Raw genomic sequence first — 20,024 nt, forward strand, 5'->3', positions numbered from 1 at the left:
CTCCCAAGGGTGATGGCTCTTGCTCCAAGAGCTGTGTTTCCTGTAACAACTTGGTCTTATACACTGACTTGTGCAGACTCCCTTCTAGGGTTCATGTGCTTACTCTTTGGGCCAAGCTTACAGAAAGAGCTGTAAATTCACTATTTGATAAGACAGATGAACAGATACCTTGTTTCCAAGGCTGTTTCACATGTAATATATTTTCATCCCCGTAAAAGGATTACAAAGAAGCAAGAATTAGCCTCTAAGAAATTCTTCCTGGGAGTTCTCTTATAGCACAGTGAGTTAAGGATTCGGCATTGTCACTGCTGTGGTACAGGTCAGTGCTGTGGCATGGGTTCAACTCCTGGCCCAGGAACTTCCACATGCCACAGGCATGGACAAAAAAAAAAATCCAGAAAAAACAAAACAAAACAAAACAAAAAAACCCCCAAAACTTCCATTTTTCTGAAGAGGAAAATTAAGACCTGAAAAGAGAAGCAACCCCAAATGTCTTAATTTTTATTTCAGGGCTAGTGTGAACTTGACCCTGATCCAAAAAAAAAAAAGTGCTCCAACTAACTCAGGGATCAAATCTTTTGGACCTCAAAATGTCATGCTCCCCACCCACCCACCCCAATCCCTTTCTTGGCTCTCACAACATTGCCCCTGTTTTTGCCCTTCATTTGACTTGGTACCACAGCTATGACTCATCAAAGCAAACTCTGGCAAGAATGTGACCTCTGCCCTCTGATCCATTTCCTCTTCTAGGAGCACCTGTCCATTGAAGATTTCACCAAGGCCTTGGGGATGACTCCTGCTGCCTTTTCTGCTCTGCCTCGATGGAAACAACAGAATCTCAAGAAAGAAAAAGGACTATTTTGAGAAGCAAGAGTAGTTGTGCTTAAGATAGTACCCTACCCTGCCTGCAGACTTCATTGTTATTATTGGTGTTCGTGCTACATACCAGTTGAAAATTTACATAGTACCTGTGAGCAGCAGCCTGTGGAGATGCCACTTTTGTTTAGTATCCTATTCCTCCAGAAAGATGATGCCTCTGTCAGAAGCCTGTGGTCCCAAGTTCAGCTCTCAAGAAGGTGGTTGCATTGTTTATTACTTCTTAACCATCCTGTTCAAGAGTTTTCTCTCCTTAGAAGAGCAGCCCACTCTACAGAACATTAGTTAGGAAGAACCCTCCTTAGCTTTTATCATGACTCACTTTTAATTATGGCAGGTGGGCTGAAGCATTTTGCAGTTTTTATCTTTCCCAGAGTAATGGCTTTTCCTTTTCACATATGCTTTTCTCAGGTGACAAGTAAAAGGGGACCCCTTCTTTGAAAGAGCTGAATGGCCCAGGCGGTAGCCCTATTAGGAGGTTTTGGAACGCTCATGAACCAGTACCCAGTGAGGATAATGTGCCCCGTGGGCCTCGGCTTGAGGCCTAACAAAAGTATGAAATGCAAACGCTATTTCACCGGCTCTCTGGTCCTCTTAGTAATAAGGCAAAGGAAGAGCACAGCTAAGGCCAACGCTGGGTTTACAAACTGTTATCAGAACCTCTGCAAAGCTTCAGTCTTCTCGGATGAAAACCACTGGAGGGGGGTGCTGACTTGGCCATACCTGATTTCCCATCCCACTTCCCTGACGCTGTAACAGTGCTGCTTGCTTGGACGTCCAAGTCAGAAGGCCGACAGAGGGTGACTCCCACAACTTCAACTGGTTAACTGTCTGCAGGAATATGTCCTTTTCAGAAATAACAGTTGCGCCAACACAAGGTTAATAAAGGCTTTAATTTCACACACACAAAAAACTCAATGCATAATTTAAAAAGGAAACAAAAACAAGGAAAAACCGTAAAGGGTACAGAGGAACAGTTCTGCTAAAACACAGATAAAGTGCCGCTCCATACAAAACAACATAAAGAATCAGAATCAAAAGTCACTCTGAACACAAAGAAAATCACCTCACAAATAATGTGGCCAAAGCTGCCAGCAAACCTGGTAGTGGCTCAATTAGGCAAAGTGTGGGAAGCTTACTTCTGTTCTCCTTTCCATAGCATAAATAAACAACACTGACAACAGGCCAGAGAAGTTGGGGATGGAAGGACAAGAGAGGGAGGGAAATCTAAGGACAAGAGGTGTGTACAACCACGGTGTCTCACTCTTCCTCCCCTTCTGCTCTTGAAACAGACCACTTCAGTTGATTGCTCTTCCGTTTTGGCAATGGACCTAATGAACTTTGGTCCTGATGCAGACCCCTCACCCACTCTATTCTGACACCAATGGACACGCCTCTACTTCAAATTTCTGCATTTTAAGAAAAGTCCAAATTACTGAAATCAACTGCTTGTATTCATACTGGCACATTTTCTATTATAAACTTCAAAACCTCAGACTCAGACACATGGAAAGGAAAGTTTACTGTGTATAAGTATGATACAACAAAAGAGACAGCCTGAGGTCTAGTAATCAAAGCATGCCATAAAGGAGTCAGTGGTCGTGATGAGACACACCAAAAGAAACCTGTCACAAAACTCTCAAGTCCTAACAAACTATAGTTTTCCAATAAAATATATATATGTATTTTTTCCATTGTTAATAAGATACTGATAGAGACAAAATAAGAATTTTAAAGTAATGCATTAGAAAATAGCTAGGGGCAGAAATCTGTTTAGTTTCTGTACATACTTAAAGAGCATTACTTGGTGTAAAGCAAGATGAGGAAAAAGATGGATCTGTTTTAGGAGGACACTCTTTAGTGACTTGCATCTAGTACTGGGTTGTTGGTCATTTTTCTAAAAATCTCCATGTATACACAAGATCCACACGTACCTGGAGATCCACCCCTGTTTCCCCGATTTAAAGCAAAAGACCACCTCAGGGGATCAATTAAACAGGGCAAAAAGGTTGGATGACTAAGAGCATCCACTGAAGTCAATTCAGAGGACAGAGAGGAGTAACATTTTTACTTGTTTTAATACAATCTCTTTTCAACAGATCACAAATGAGTTCACAAACTATCGTTTTTCCCTGTATGTATCCAAACCCCCATTATCTCTCCCCTCACAATGCTCAACTACACGAGACACTGCCAAAATGTCTTTAATTTAGGTGTTACCAAATAATTTTCATTATCAACTATATATGTAGCTGTACATATGTAGAGCTATATTAATATAGTTCCATAATGGTAATCACAGTAAGGAAGAATAAGTAAATTCATGAATTCACTTGCTGAGGTTTTAATTCTTCAAGTTTCTCTTTTAGAAGAATTTTACATTTGTTCAAGGAGAGAAATAAAGAAATGCCTAGTCTAGTATTTGCCTCCCAGAGTTAATGAACCGATCTTTAAGTATCACTGCATACCTCTTAAAATGTAAACACATTTATATTTGTTATTGAGCCATTAAGTTAGGCCTGAAATTAACAGACCATGGCAAGTAAACAAGTTGCTTTTGGAATCAAAAGATAAATAGAAGAACAATTCATGGATTTGCTTCTTATTCTATCCTACTGAGACAAAACTTCTGAGTGTGCACACACACATAAATATATTCCCTACAAAACAGAAGCTATCTTCTTATAGGCCTAAATTATAGTCAGGGCTTCTAAAGTGATAACAGCATCTGGCCACATGCAACTTTCCAATCCTCCATAATAATATTAGGTGATAAGAATCAACAAGTTTAAATTTTAGTTTAGTTTTCCCTTCCCCAAAATTTCAATTGAGATGAGTTGTGTACAGAACTAAGTACTGTCGATTTCCAACTCAAAGTCATTTAAAGTGATGTAACCATATTTGGTATTTTCAATAGGAAGATTAATTATTGTGCAGGCTGCCTAAAACTGAAGCACCATGTCCTCATCTAACTTGTCCCTTCCTGATCCCAAGATGCCAAATGCCCTATTCCCCGATTCTGAGCAAACTGCACAAAAAATAATATATTATCTACTTGTAATTTTTAAATATATACAGTCAGCTCAAAAACAAAACAAAACAAAACAAAAACAACACACAACAACAAACCCCATCAGTAAGGTCCAGCTGAACTCCTCATCTGTAGTCATTAGCCCTTCACTGAACAAGATGAGAAAGTAACTTTGAAAGGGATAAAGTAACATTTGAAGGAGTGAAGGGAGAGAGGAAGGCTGACCAGGCCACAACAATGTACAGATAACAAAGAAATTTCAAGTCCCAAACTTGCAAGTATATGAGCAATGATATAACTCATTTACTATTTTCAACTAATTAGTCCTGCCCAAAACATGAGGATCAAATCAAATCATGTTTGAACCAAGTGTACTTCTAAACCATACACACATGCAAGCTACGAAAAGCAAGTCAAATGAGGGTACTTCATGAGCAACCTAGGCTTACGGCATTTATTTACAATTTTTTAAATGCCTTAAATGCACCCACTCAATTCAAATCATTCCCAATCATTTAAACAATGCCTCTCAAAGCTCTCAAATAGAGACACAGAAAAGAGAAGCAATAAATAGCTAAAGAATTTGACTACCAATTCACTCACATGAGAAAACCAGTATTTTCAAGAAAAAGAAAGAAAGAAAAAAGGCTCCCCAGTGGAAACACAAATTTCAAAGCTAGTTTTTTATGTTGTGAGGTACTGGGAAGTCCAAAGCTAGTTTTTTAAACAAGCATTTTCCTCTGAACTACTCCTGCCTATCCTACCACTGCACCATTTTGGAGCGCTCACTACAGTAACACAAAGGTAAATGGTAGGAGACAAAGCTTTTATCAGTAGTTAAACAAAAGTGCTGGGGCCCTTAAAGATTCAAAGATTCACAATTTTAGAACAGGTTACTATGTCAAAGCGCATCTGAGTTTTGAGAATAGGGCTGGAGCTCTCTTAAGGCAATCTTCTGGAAAGTTGCATCTTCTGTGATGTTGAACTTAAAAAAGAAAGAAAATGCTGAATGTTTCACTTTGCTATTCTTAATTCTGTGTGATCCTAATGATTCCTGGGCTCACAAAATTATTTTATGAACAGAATTCTACTCTCAAACTCACTCTTTATATGGTTTTACAAGCTGCTTAATTAAGCTGATTTTGTCAGCTGAGTGACTAAAAAGTAGCACTTCATGTTGCACCCCCATTTAACCTCAACTTAGAGCACCTAAAAAGATAAAAGGTATTACACACCTTTGTTATTTGTTAGTCCTTGGGATTACCTAAACCAATCACATTTTAATTTTCAACCTGTTTTAAGGGCAAAGCCGGACAGCAAATGGTTAAATGTTCAAGCTACATCCTATAGCTCACGTACTTATTTCACCCTTGCTGCAGGGCTTTCAGCTTTAGTGGTCCAGAGTTTCAGCTTTAATACCCCTCCTGACCTCTCTATGTTTAGGAGACAGAGATGCTCACATTTTTCATATTCCCTAAGTATCTTTGTTGGGAAGTCTCAATTGGAACAATATCACTTTCCTATCAAAGTTTTGGCTGCAATCTGCTAGGGTAATGCTTGCTCCATGGAAGAATGAACCGAAGAAAAATAAAAGATTCTGTCTTCACTACTGTAATAACATAGATGATATTCAATGAACATACTATGCAAAGAAATCTCTTTAAAGAAAATACAAAATGTACAATGAATACCAAATGTGGGACCATAACACATTCCAAAGCACCAACAACCCATTTCTTGGGACTGCATGTAAACAGCAAAAGCATTACAAATTCAAAAAATATTTTTTTAAAAAGCTCCTCAAGTCAAGTGGCAGAAATGCCCCGCCTTTGCAAGGAGGACAAACTGTCATTAGTGTAACATGGAGAGCTGGCTTTCCAGTGAACTTTACTAATAAGAAACGTACATGAAAGATTACAGACTTGAGTGAAACTACTCAAGGAGCATAAAAGCTAAATGCCAAATGATATGTATATCTACACACATTTCTCAGGTGAATGGACTCTTTGACAACTTCATTTCTTTTCAAACCACTGTGCTATGAATTTTGAGCAGGCATACTCTGGTGTCCTAACTCCTTAAGGCTCCATTCATTCTGCATACTCGTGTGTGTGTGTGTGTGTGTGTGTGTGTGTGTGTGTGTGTGTGTGTATGTACATATATGTATATATTTACAACATGTATTCCTAAGACAAAAGGAAGTGCCACTCTTGTAGGAGAAAAAAAGGATAATCAGCTACAGATGTGAGACCAAAGTTTCCATAAAACAATTAATATGGAGCGTTCCGCATAATTGCAATTTTCGTCTTTTGGTTTGGCCCTGAGCTGTTTGTTGCTCCCGCATCAAGTAGAGTTCCACATTCTCCTCAGGCTGAGGAATGAGAGGTGGGTGGCAGCAAGAGAGATTATGCAGTGCGCACTGCCAACCCAGCACTTTGTTCCTCATGAAGCCTGACGAGTGGTCTTCCCTACTTCCATGCTAAGTGCCTGAGAGTTCTTTTCTGTTTCCAGAAGCTCATCAAAGATCTCCCTTAAAATAAAACAAACAAAAAATTAAACAGGATATTCAGTGAGCAAAGACAAAGGACAGACAGAAAACAGATACTGATAAAGCCTGCATAATCCCATTTGATGCCTAAATTGTATTAAGTAAGCAGGTCATTCATTTTATTACCATCTTAACCCCATGTGCTGATTCTTAAGAACACTTGGGAGTAGATGGCAACACATACCTTTGATAGAAATGTTATGTAGTTTCCATCCGTATAACTCAGATCTTCTAGCTGATATACTAGAAGACCAAAAGGGTTCATGAGGACAGCTTCTATCATAAAACTGTCTTAAATTCCATACCTAGATTCTGCTGTGTGATGAGTAATTAATGCTGAGTTAAGAGAAGAAATATTTTGGACTTCTAAGGTAATAACATGACATGAGCCCTAAGCAAAGACAACAAAAATCAAAAACTGTCAACCAATTAACTGATGGGAACATTATCCTTAAAGGAAAAAGAAAGAGTTCAGGTGATTTTTAGCGCATGGTTTCAGATCTGGCAAAGTTTCTTACTTGTGCATATAAAAGAAGATGTAACCACTCCGATCCCGATCACTCTGCACGGAAGCCTCTTGGATCTTAGATACCTCTAGGTCATTATAAGTAAACCACGCCTGCTTCTTAATGTCATACACATCACTAATGTAATGACCTGAAACAAACAAAATTCTAAAATTAAAAGCTTTTAAAAAGGACATTGAATTTTTTTCAGGTATAGGAAGTTTCAGAAAAAGCCAACCCCATTTCACCTTAGTCCCAACAATGTTTCTAAAACTCATCAAAAAAAAAACTTATAGATTTTAAGGGAAGAAAATACTACACCCGGATAACTTTTTTTTTTCTTTTTGGGTGTGCCCATGGCAGGTGAAAGTTTCCCAGGCCAGGCATCGAACCCATGCCACAAGAGTGACCTGAGCAGTGACAACATTGTATCCTCAACCAGCTGTGCCACCAGGGAACTCCCAGGATAGCTTCAATGATAAATATATTTTGGTAGGGAAATTTGGGTCATTTATGAATAGAAAAATCAAAACAGTTGCACCTATTAACATAATTCACACTTAGGGTGATTGAAGAAAAGATTTTCTTGATGCATTCAATTTATACCTCATAAAGCTATGCTCAGAGCAACCCAACCTGGAGTAAACACTGGTTATTTAATTTATAAAATGCTGAAATCCTGATATTCATTTACCTGAAGAAGAAGTGCTACCAATGTGACTGACAACACTGATGAGTCGATAAGAATGAGGAAGATTTCCTGTCTGGAAAACAGAAGTGGGCATGACTTTTAACTCTTCATTTGCATAGAAGCAAAACACTATATTTAAAATTATTATCAAAGCTGAAATGGCTAAGTTTCAATGCAATGAATTTACTTATTTTTTTTTTTAGGGCTTCGCCCATGGAATACGGAAGTTCCCAGGCTATGGGTCTAACAGGAGCTACAGCCGCCGGCCTATGCCACAAGCCACAGCAATGCCAGATCCGAGGTGCATTTGAGACCTACACCACAACTCACGGCAACGCTGGATCCTTTCACCCACTGAGTGAGGCCAGGGATTGAACCCACATCCTCACAGATACTAGTCAGGTTCATTAGCACCAAGCTGTGATGGGAACTCCGCATGTGGGGTTAGATTCAATAAAAAGCCCAGTGGTTGGTACTGTTCATATCCTTTGACCCAAGAATTTTACTCTCAACTAAGAATTTATCCTAAGAAAATAATCCAAAAGATGAAAATACTTGAGGTACTTTGGGGTAGGGATGATAAAAGAATATATATCTAATGCTAGCTTTGGGGCAGTTTTTGTAGAATTAAAAGTGATTCAATATACATACAGCTTTGAGAGCTATTACTCAGCTATTACCTAACCTGCACAAAAGGTGATCAGGATGTATTTCTATTTTTGTTTCATTTTGTTTTGAATCTTTTGTGTACGAAATGAGGAGCAAAGGCCAAGAGAAAGTGAAGGCAATTTGGTGGCTGCCAAAGGGGCAGAAATAAACCTGCAATGGACACTGACAGCAGGGCCGCTGAAAGTAAAGAGCAAGAGTAGGATCAGCAACTCAACCAGGTCTACAAAGGCAACATAACGCCACCCACCTCAGCATTTCTTTTCAGTTCCTCAGCTTCGGCTTCTGTGTACTCCATATCTAAAACATCCTCATTTCCAGAGTCCTCATCAGAGCCCAATGAATCCAGAAAAGAGTTGTTAAACTCTGAAGAACATAAAGACAAAGACTTGCAAAAGTTCTTGGAACAGACACAAAGAGATACAGCTTGAGATACACGTCTTATCATCCTAAGAAAACATGAAACATGTTATTATTAGGGTTCCAATTCACTCGGCTTCTCTAGGGAATAATGATTCAGGTACCAGGTCTGTAAAAGAAATACTCCTTTTTGTTTTACATATATTTATATGAAAGGGGATAATAACCTGATAAGAAAATAAGAAAACTGAAAAAGAGACTATAATTTTAGAGATAATCCAATTTCGCTAAATTTCATATTATATAAACTGTATGTTAGATTTGAAGGTGCATATTACAGGTGTTACCAGCAAACATAAATTATCTCATGGAAAAGAGACCATCCTTTCATCCTTTCAAAAGAAAGGTCAACATCCTTTCATTTTCCTTATTAAATCATTTTTGTGAAATTTAACAAAAATAATGGAAATTCAATCTTTAAGTTTTACCTAAAATATACTAAACAAACACATAAATCCAAGGTCCATTTTTTTTTCTTTAATAATGTGTTTCCACTGGAAGAATACATCTTTTTTAAATTTTATTTTATTTTTATTTTTTTTGCTTTTTAGGGCCACACCCATGGCATATGCAGATTCCCAGACTAGGGGTCCAATGCCAGCTGCACTACAGCCAGCAGCAACCCAAGATTCAAACTGCATCTGTGACCTATACCACAGCTCACAGCAATGCTGGATCCTTAACCCACTGAGCGAGGCCAGGGATTGAACCTGCAACCTCATGGTTCCTAGTCATATTCGTTTCTGCTGGGCCACAATGGGAACTCCCCCCCCCACCTTTTAAATGGCTGCACCCACAGCATATGGAAGTTTCTGGGTCAGGGACTGAATCCAGGCCACAGCTGTGACTTAAACTGCAGCTGCCACAATGCTGGATCCCTTTTAACTCACTGCACCAGGCTGAAAATTGAACTTGTGTCTCTGCAGTGACCTGAGCTGCTGCAGTCAGATTCCATCATTATTATTATTATTATTATTATTATTTTTTAATGGCCACGCCAGTAGCATATGGAAGTTCCTGGGCCAGGGATTGAATCCAGCCTGAGCCACAATGCCAGGTCCTTTAACCCACTGTCCTGGGCAGGGATTAAACCAACACCTCTGCAGTGACCCAATCTGCTGCAATCAGATTCTGAACCCACTGCACTACAGTGGGAACTCCTGGAAGAATCCAGCTTTACTAATGGCTTCAAATAAAGAATCCCAGGAGCATTTGTATATAAACGGCTTTTTGCTTCATAGGGTTGTTTAAAAGACGTGAACACTTAAGGATGGGAAGAACAGGAAGAGACAAAGCATCAAAATTCTGGAGGCTGGAATGTAGACAGATGACTGACTTAGCACACGTAAGAAAGTCAAAGCTAAAACCTAAGCCAGTAATGGAAAAGTTGAGAACCAATCCAATTTATATCACAGAGTCTTCAAAAGACACACAACTTGGAAGTACCAGTTGTGTGAAAGCAGAGGCTAAGAAGGGGATAATAATAAGGATTAGGTGAAAGCTGTTTGAGTTTACAGATCCCTAGATCCACTTCCCCCTACTTTACGCAGTAGGGCAAAGATAGAAGTCTGGCACTCTGTTCTCTGGAGAGCCAGTAAAACAGTCTCTGGACTGGTGATCAGCCACACACAGGGGAACACCATAACGAAAACAGAGGAGTGGGTGTCAGTTTGATATTTAAAGATAATTCCCACTCTTACCCCAGCCCTATTCCTGTGCTTGGCTCCCAGAACTCTTGGCAGCCACATCTTTTACCTTTCAGGCAAAGGTAAGAGACGAGAAAACTTTCTTTAGGCATCTTACCAGCCCAAGGAAAAGGCCTAAAATATTAACATCATCCCCTAAACAGTAAAACCTGTAAAACTCAAAGTTGACAAGTCCTAGCTATTTATGTACTTAGAGTTTCCAATTATCTTTTTAGTCCCCTACTCTTAATCATGAGCTGACAGCCAAGTATTACTAGATAACTGAGGAAAGGCTCTAAGGAGGAATGTAAAGACCCTAATAAACACACAGAACAGAGAAACCTGGAGGAAACAATCTATTCAGGGAGAAGAAAACTTCAAATAAATAAACAAGTGAACTATATTTAATATCCATCCTCAGAGAGATGAGGTGGTATTGCCTCCATGAACCACCCCCTACCCCACAATCTTATTAAAGGATACAAGTTTCTAGATTAAAATAATCCATTAACTGCCCAGCAAAAATGGGTGGAAAAGACCCACATCAAGGCAGATCTTTGCATGGGGTTGTCTTGCTGTGCAACAGGATAAGGACCTGGCGTTGTCACTGCAGTGGCTTAGGTTGCTGCTGTAGTGTGGGTTTGATTCCTGGCCTGAACTTTCACATGCTGCAGGCGCAGCCAAAAAAAAAAAGGCACATCACCGTGAAACTTCATTACAACAGAAACAGAGAAGATCCTACAAACTTTCAGGAAAAAAAAAAAAAAAAGGTCAAATCAAGATAAAGAACAGCTTTAGGAGTTCTCTTCGTGGCTCAGTGGTTAACGAATCTGACTAGGAACCATGAGGTTGCAGGTTTGATCCCTGGCCTCACTCAGTGGGTTAAGGATCCGGCATTGCTGTGAGCTGTGGTGTAGGTTCCAGACTCTGCTCAGATACCACGTTGCTGTGGCTCTGGCATAGGCTGGAGGCTACAGCTCCGATTAGACCCCTAGCCTGGGAACTTCCATATGCCATAGGTGCGGCTCTAGAAAAAGACAAAAAAAAAAAAAAAAAAGAACAGCTTTAGACTTCTCATAAATTTAGCAACCCATCAGACGACAAGATTTTTGTCACTGCCCAGAAGCATGAAGTTGGGGAGAAACAATGCTTTCCTAATGACTGTAAACCCAGAATTCTATATTCAGCCAAAGTATGAGTCAAATACTAGGGCAGAATGAAACTTGCAAGGTCTCCAAAGAAATCTAAGTCACAGTCCTTCTTCTTCAAGAAAACTACTGGGAATGTTCTCCATCAAAGCATCAGTAGACCAAGGATGAGAAAAGACTGAGATACAGAAAATGGGAGATTCAAACAAAAGAGCCAATCAGAGGGAATCCCTTTGAAAATAGTTAGGGAGATCTCAGGATATCTGTGCATGGATGCAGAGGGCAACCAGTCCAGATTGGAGCATTATGAGCTATTCATTACCACCACTGTACAATCTTTTAAATCTGAGGACAGAATGCCTAGGTGAGAGCCTAGCTTGAATTCTTATTTGTAACTGTTTCAACCATTTGCTAGTGAAGTTCTTAACTTTCTTCACCAAGCCCCAGAGTCTAGATCAGCCTAGAATACTCATTTTATACTAGCAAAGTGTTCTGCTTTATTTCTGAGGGCTGGAGAAAGACCAGAGTGATCTTAGAAAATACAGTTAGCCTACTTCCTGTGACTATCTGTCCAGTGGACTTCCAGCATCTGGTCCATATTTTAGTTCTGCCAAATGCCATGATACTGGTGAACATTATGCTTCTGAGTACTCACTTACGACTTTACAGTGAGTGCTTGTAAATTCATGGGGAAATGGAAGTCACATTATCTTCTCCCAGGAGTCTTAACAGTAGCAGTATCACTCTGTCATACAGATGGATTACAGGTAGACTGTCCCTGCTATTTAATTATTCCAAATTAAAAAATATATTGTCTAAGGATATGGATATAGGTAGTGAAATTATTCAAAAAGAGTAAGGTAATGATGAATACAAACATTAGAATAGTGGCTTTTTTTGCGAGGGAGTGAAGGGGAGGGGTATTTAGGTAACTTTTAAGGTTCTTCTTTACCTGGGAGGTGTTCAAATTTGTTATTGTTATTAAAAGTCAACACATTTTATATGCTCTTCTGTGTGCGATACATTTCACCATATAAAGATGTAATTAAAGTAACACCATACCTTGAAGACTTAACTCTGTAGCTCTTTTGAGGTCATCATCTTCTTTTTGTTCCCAAGCCTCCTAAAGGGATAAGAACAAAACTAAAGTATTTAAAGAGGTATTAGTTAAACTTATTTAATGAGGATAAAATTAGCTGCTCTGAAAGTATTTGCTAATAATGTTTTCTATAATCTTATAAATGTCTGGGATACAACCTCTTGAGGGATGTGGAAAAGTTTACTTTTTTTTCTTTTTTGGCTCCACCTGTGGCATATAGAAGCTCCCAGGCCAGGGATCTAACCTGGGCCACAGCAGTGACAATGCCAGATCCTTAACCTGCTATGCCACCAGGGAACTCCAGGATTTTCTTTTGGTAATTAATAACCTGATACATACCAAACTAAAGAAACTTCATCTTATGGCCGGCTCTGAAATAGCTTTAAAACGGCAGTTCTCAACCTTGGCTGTACATTAGAATCATTGGGAGAAGTTTTAAAAAGTCCTTACTTAAAAAAGAAAAAAAAAGAAAAAGAAATCTGGATGCTTAGATCACACCTGAAATCAATTACATCAGAATGTCTGAGGGGCAGAATCACCCAGGCATCAGTCTTTTTTTAAAAGCTCCACATATGATAATAATGTGCAGTTAAAAGTTAAGACCCAATGTCCCAGTAACATTAGACTTCTTAATCTGATTATTAGTAAAACTAAAACTATGCACTCATTCTAGGGAGGCTTGATAAATTTTTATTATTTCTATTTTATTACTAACATGACTTGGATTGTATAGGATTAGACAACCATGAAAACAAAACCTTTCAGTCAGATACCTCAGGTGACTGCAATAGCACAAACCAACTAGCTTTGACAAATATAAACAAAAGGAACTAAAAATTGAAGAATAGATTACTACATAAAGAGAAGAGCAGATAAATGTTAGTCTACAACTAAAATCTAAAATTTCAGATAATACTGCTAAGAATTTTATGTTAAAATAATTCACAGGAAAGGGGAGTTCCTGTTGTGGCTGGTGGGTTAAAGACCCAATGTTGTCTCTGTGAGGATGTGGGTTCGGTCCCCAGCCTCACTCAGTGGGTTAAGGATCCAGCATTGCCGCAAGTTGCAGCACAGGTTGCAGATGTGGCTTAGACTGGTGTTGCTGTGGCTGTGGTGTAGGTCACAGCTGCAGCTCTGATACAACCCCTACCTAACCCAGGAACTTCCATGCGCTGCAGGTGCAGCCATTAAACACACACACACACACACACACACACACACAGAGGAAGGGATTCATATTGTGAGAAAATGACCAAAACAAATACTGTGCCTTAACATAGTAATAATAAAATCACAATGGTATACTATTCAACTGTTTGCAAAAAAAAAAATAAAGTTGGATCTGATAACGCTTCCTGCTTTAGCATGCAATAAATTACAGTAATAGGAAGTAACCAACAATACACTGTTGCACTTAGATTTCTTAAAAAAAGGAAAATGTGCTGTTTCAAGTCCAAAGCAAAAGTCCTAAAGAAGTTTGTGTGTTTTGGTGGAGCAATGATTTACTGTATGTAAATCACCTGGAACAATGCCCGACACAAGTAGTAAGTGCTTAACAAATGTTTATCATTATTATTATTATGCTATTTCCTGGGAAAGGTATAGAGAAAGTAGCAATATAAATATCTCTTACTTGCTCCTGAAGGCTCTGAGCCAATGCCTGCTGCAGCTCTTGTTCTTCCCTCTCACGCTCCATATCATACTGCTGCAGCCAATCAACCTCTCCTTGAGATCCTTCTGGAGTTTTGTTTTCTTTATTTTCATCACAGTCTTTAGTTATCTCTGTAAAACTGGCAGGATCTGCAGAAGTAAAACATAACATAACTGGGAAATCTTCTCTTACAAACTGAAATCTCTGAACTAGAGTGACATCTACTGTTCAGAGAGTAAGTATCTTAACCTCAGACACACTTGCTTAGGACTTGCAATCTCATGTTACTACATAGTCTTGATCACAGAATTTCTCAATCTCAACACTACTGACATTGTGAGTGGGACAATTTTTTTGTGCTGGGGGGAGAGGGGCTGCCTGTACACATATAATGTTTAGTAACATCCTGGCCTCTACCTACCAGAGGCCAGTAGCAACCCACCCTCCCTAAAACAAACAAAAGTGACAGTGCCAAATGTCCCCTGGGGAACAAAACTGCCCTCCGTTGAGAAAACCTCTGATCTAGTAATGGATCTGACTTAACCAATCGTCAGAACTACGGTTAAGGATGAAGAAGAAAAAACAGCCACATTCATAGGTCATGACACATGACCAAGTACTGGGAAAAAAATAATACTTAGAGTAAATGATGTAAGAATTAGGCTAGAATGATTAATTACTGAGATTCTCCCATTTATTACACTGTATGTCAAATTAGTGTGTTTTCACATGGGTAATCAAATGAGCCTTGCACATCTTCCAAATCAAAAGAGCTGAGTTCCCTTCGTGGTTCAGTGTTTAATGAACCTGATGAGAATCCATGAGGTTTGATCCCTGGCCTTGCTCAGTGGGTTAAGGATCCGGTGTTGCCATGAGCTGTGGTGTAGGTGGGCAGCTGTAGCTCCAATTTGACCCCTGGCCTGGGAACTTCCATATGCTGCTGGCGTGGCCCTAAAAAGCAAAAAACAAAAAAAGCTACAAAATATGTAATAAACATCTCATGTACCACATAAATATATGGCCATAAATACATTTAAAACATTCATCCAGGGAGGTAAGAAAAAATTTAATCTTTTTTTTTTTTTAATCTCAATTTCTAGATTACAGCTGGCTGGAATAAGCAGTATGGACATAATTTTCTTCTGATTATTAAAATCTCACTATAGTTTTTAATTAGGTAAGAGTGGGGAGAAGGAACTTCCTTCCTTCCTTCCCTCCCTCCCAAACACTTTACCAAAGCAAAAATTTTCATCTCAACAAGTTAAGGAAGTTCTCATAAAAAGAATTTAACTGGCTGTCAATAAGAATTATCTTTACAGATTCATTTCATATGAAATGTTTTTTGCTTTTTTAGGGCTGCCCCCCACAGCATGTGAAGGTTCCCAGGTTACAGGACAAACTGGAGCTGCAGCTGCTGGCCTACACCACAGCAACGCCAGATCCAAGCCACGTCGTGACCTATACCACAGTTCACAGCAACGCTGGATCCTTAACCCTCTGAGCGAGGCCAAGGATCAAACTTGAGTCCTCACAGATGCTAACCAAATTCGTTAACTGCTGAGCCACAACGGGAAATCACTCACTGAAATGTTTTTAAATATGTCCCAGGAGTTCTCGTCGTGGCGCAGTGGTTAACGAACCCGACTAGGAACCATGAGGTTGCGGGTTCGGTCCCTGCCCTTGCTCAGTAGGTTAAAGGATCTGGCGTTGCCGTGAGCTGTGGTGTAGGTTGCAGACTCGGCTCGGATCCCACGTTGCTGTGGCTCTGGCGTAGGCTGGTGGCTACAGCTCCGAATGGACCCCTAGCCTGGGAACCTCCATATGCTGCGGAAGCAGCCCAAGAAATGGCAAAAAGACAAAAAAAAAAAAAAAAAAAAAAAAAAAAAAAAAAAAAAAAAAATCTGTCCCAGTACTGCATTCTAACCATTTAAATGGTAGATCCTTTTTTATAGCACAAATGAACTCTGAAGCTTACTCTGAATATTATGAAGCCTACAGCATCTTAGTTTTAGACTCTAAATCAGCAATTAGTCTGTATATATGTACGTATATTTTGGGGCCAAACCCATGGCATATGGAAGTTCCTAGGCTCAGGGTTGAATCTGAGCTGTAGCGGCTGGCCTTCGCCACAGCTACAGCAACACAAGATCCAAGCCAAGTTGGCGACCTGCACCACAGCTCATGGCAATGCTGTGACCCAAGGAGAGAGGCCAAGGATCGAACCTGAGTCTTCATAGATATTAGTTGGATTCATTACCACCGAGCCTCAACGGGGAACTCCTAGTCATTATTTTTAATTGAACTGCTACTGAATACTTACCATTAAAATTCTGAATATTCATTAAAGGAGGAAAAGAAACTCTGGATATATTAAGTGCAAAAAGCAGTATGATCCTGATCCTGATTTAAACACACACACACACACACACACCCCTCCATTCTTGGAGAAAGAGTCATTTCCATAGCCTGGAAGGGGCAGCTCTGAAGCCTACAAGATCCTGCCTGTACCTTTAGCCTTGGCTTACTGGACCAGGAATGTTCATCTGAGTCAACCAATCAATCACTTCTGAAAATTTGGAACTGAGACATCGAAGTTAGCTGAAGTTGAGCATTTCAAGTGGAAGAAAGATTTGGGAGTAGAGGCTGCTATTTTAGGGCATAAGATGAGCATTACTTACTTGCATTCTCAAAACATATTTCATAAAAAAAAAGTGACAGTTCTTAGCCAGTAACTTTCAGCACTCAATGTATCAATGTACTTCACATAATTACACTAGCAATTAATTCACATGACAGGAAACAGATGCAGGAAAGTTTACTCTGAGATGGTGAAAATGAATATATACCTGTCCTCAGGACAAGATTACCAGACGGATACAAAAAACACTTAAGATCTATGAGAACGAATATGACCATGAAATGAAAACACATTTTTTTTTTTTTTTTTTTTTGTCTTTTTGTCTTTGTTGTTGTTGTTGCTATTTCTTGGGCCGCTCCTGCGGCATATGGAGGTTCCCAGGTTAGGGGTCCAATCGGAGCTGTAGCCACCGGCCTACGCCAGAGCCACAGCAACGTGGGATCCGAGCCGAGTCTGCAACCTACACCACAGTTCACAGCAACGCTGGATCCTTAACCCACTGAGCAAGGGCAGGGACCGAACCCGCAACCTCATGGTTCCTAGTCGGATTCGTTAACCACTGCACCACGACGGGAACTCCTGAAAACACATTTTTAAGGAACTTGCACAATAGATCAGATGGGAATTATGTATTAAAACCCCACATTCTTTTACTAAATGTATCATCTGCCTCTTTCCCAGAATGTTCCTATATTCTATATTTAGTCAGTGGGATTGCTGTTCACACAGTTTTTTGTTTTTTTAAAACAGAAATCTGGGAGTCCTTGTGCCTTATTCTCATTTACTCCCTATTAGGTAAATCATTATTTCTTAACTACCTCTCAAATTCATCACAGTTCTCCTCTTCAATGCCAAAACCTTGGCTTAGAGCCCCATTAACTTCTGGTCTAGACTACCGCAATAACTTTCTAAGAGGTCTCACAGAATACTTCAATTCTTCTCTAATTTACATGTTACACTGCAGCCTGAATGATCTTCAAATATTATCAAATTCCCTTTTGCCTAAAATTATTCAATAATTTCCTAATGCTTCTGAAATTAAAGTCCAAACTCTTAAGCATGGTTTTAGACCACAAAAACCATGTTTTTGTGACTGCATAATTCTCTAGTCTCATCATTTGCTTTTCCCCCTAAACACTATGTTCCAGCCATGCAGATCATTCTGAACTTTTTTAGGTCCACTAACTTGCCATGGCCTTTCTGATGTCTAGGCCTCTGCAAACATTCTTTCCCACTGCTGGCTAACAGTGAAAGCTTAGTTAGCCAGTCTTCTTTCCCCTCCTCAGTTGATTCATGAGACAGACGATCTGATGAACCCTGATATTTACTGAGAATCTACTATGTGCCCAGCACTGCTGAAGAAACTGGGAATAGAGTGATAATTAAGGCAAGATGGCCCTTGCCCTCAAGGAGTTCAAGTGCAAAGGCTCTGAGATGAAAGAGAGCTTAGGAAATATGAGTGACAGAGAGACAGAATGCTAGTGTGGCTAAAGCAGTAGACTGACCGGGGGGGCGGGAGGGGCGGTGAAAATAGGCCACGATGAGAAGCTTGGATTAAGCGTAATGGGAAGTCACAATAAGTTTTAAGCAGATGAGTGATTGCAATCTATGCTTCAGAAAGATTACGCTGGCCACTATGTTCATGAAAAGAAGGTCTGTAGTGGGGTAAGAGTGAAGAAAGAGACATTACGAATTAACTGCAGTGGCCCAGGTGAGAGATGGAAGATGAGAGTTGTAGCTATGAATATGTTGATAAAGGACTGGATTCAGGATTTATTTTGGAGGTACAACAGACCAGATTTATTGATGGACTGAATGTGAGGTAAGAAGTAAGACAAAATGAAGGGAAACATATTTTTTGGCCTGAGCAACTAGACAGATGATGATACCATTTGCTGATATGGGGCAGGCACACTGGGGTTGGGAGGGGGGGGTTAAAAACTTAGCCAAATGGACAAGTAGGCATTCCAATACGTAAGTTTAAAGCTCAGGGCATAGATTCAGGATAGAGATATGAATTTGATACTTCATCAGTATGTGAGGCTATGGTAATGTATGAGATCACTTAGGGAGAGAGCTTAAATAGAAATGATAGCTAAGGATAGTGTCCTGGGAATACTCAAAACAGCTGAGTTCTAATGAGGGAAGCAAAAAACAAAACCAAAAAAACTTGGAATGAATAGTTGGTTTAGTAGGAGGAAAAAAAATCCTAACAAATGTGGTTTAGTAGGAAGAAAGAAGCATGACAAGTGTAGTTTATAGAAAAAAAAATTATAAAGTTTTAAATGTTAAGGAGTTTCCTTGTGGTGCAGAGGGTTAAGGATCTGGTTTGTTATTGCAGTGGCTCTGGTCACTGCTGTGGTGTGGGTTTGATCCCTAGCTTGGGAACTTCCACGTGCCACAGGCACAGCCCCAAAAAAAAAAAAAAAAACCCTGTTAAGGAGGGAGTGGTGGACTGCATGAAATGTTGCTAAGGTAAACCTGATAAAGACCAGTTCAGCGGCGTGGTCGGAATGAAAGCCCACTTGGAGAGGGCTAATAAGCAAATGGGAGATGGTAAGAAAGTGGGCAGTAGCTAGAGGGAAACATATGGTCATAAGAGGTTTTTTTTTTTTTTTTTTTGTCTTTTGTCTTTTGTTGTTGTTGTTGTTGCTATTTCTTGGGCCGCTCCCGCGGCACACGGAGGTTCCCAGGCTAGGGGTCCAATCGGAGCTGTAGCCACCGGCCTACGCCAGAGCCACAGCAACGCAGGATCTGAGCCGCGTCTGCAACCTACACCACAGCTCACGGCAACGCCGGATCGTTAACCCACTGAGCAAGGGCAGGGACCGAACCTGCAACCTCATGGTTCTAGTCAGATTCGTTAACCACTGCGCCACGACGGGAACTCCTCATAAGAGGTTTTTTAAAAAATGAATGATATTAAGGTACAATGGGAATAATTTAGAAGAGAGAAGACGTGATGCAGAAGAGAAAGTATAATTTTAAGAGGGAAAGTCTTTAGAAGGCACAAGTGGATGAGATCCTAGATACAAATGGAAGGACCGGCTTTAAATAACAACAGG

General features: G+C 39.8%; 2 protein-coding genes across 7 annotated transcripts in view; one reads left to right on the forward strand and one right to left on the reverse strand.

The window, feature by feature from the left end:
- The window catches only part of VIL1 (villin 1), a 31,303-nt gene extending 27,332 nt beyond the window's left edge, over nucleotides 1-3,971 (forward strand). Inside the window, 1 exon segment of the mRNA XM_001925167.6 lies at nucleotides 751-3,971. Within this exon segment, the coding sequence (XP_001925202.3) occupies nucleotides 751-864 (114 nt within the window). The 3' untranslated portion in view covers nucleotides 865-3,971.
- Nucleotides 1,751-20,024, reverse strand: part of USP37 (ubiquitin specific peptidase 37) — a 97,679-nt gene continuing 79,405 nt past the window's right edge. For all 6 annotated transcript variants that reach the window (XM_003133658.6, XM_005672197.3, XM_021076476.1 and 3 more), the window contains 6 exons: nucleotides 14,304-14,470; nucleotides 12,634-12,694; nucleotides 8,569-8,684; nucleotides 7,656-7,725; nucleotides 6,974-7,112; nucleotides 1,751-6,437 (listed from right to left, as the gene is read on the reverse strand). In XM_003133658.6, coding sequence (XP_003133706.4) covers nucleotides 6,350-6,437; nucleotides 6,974-7,112; nucleotides 7,656-7,725; nucleotides 8,569-8,684; nucleotides 12,634-12,694; nucleotides 14,304-14,470 — 641 coding nt within the window. In that variant the 3' untranslated portion in view covers nucleotides 1,751-6,349. The remainder of the gene's footprint in view (nucleotides 6,438-6,973; nucleotides 7,113-7,655; nucleotides 7,726-8,568; nucleotides 8,685-12,633; nucleotides 12,695-14,303; nucleotides 14,471-20,024) is intronic.

This window comes from Sus scrofa, chromosome 15 (genome assembly GCF_000003025.6).
Source record: "Sus scrofa isolate TJ Tabasco breed Duroc chromosome 15, Sscrofa11.1, whole genome shotgun sequence".
Taxonomy (NCBI): Eukaryota; Metazoa; Chordata; class Mammalia; order Artiodactyla; family Suidae; genus Sus; species Sus scrofa.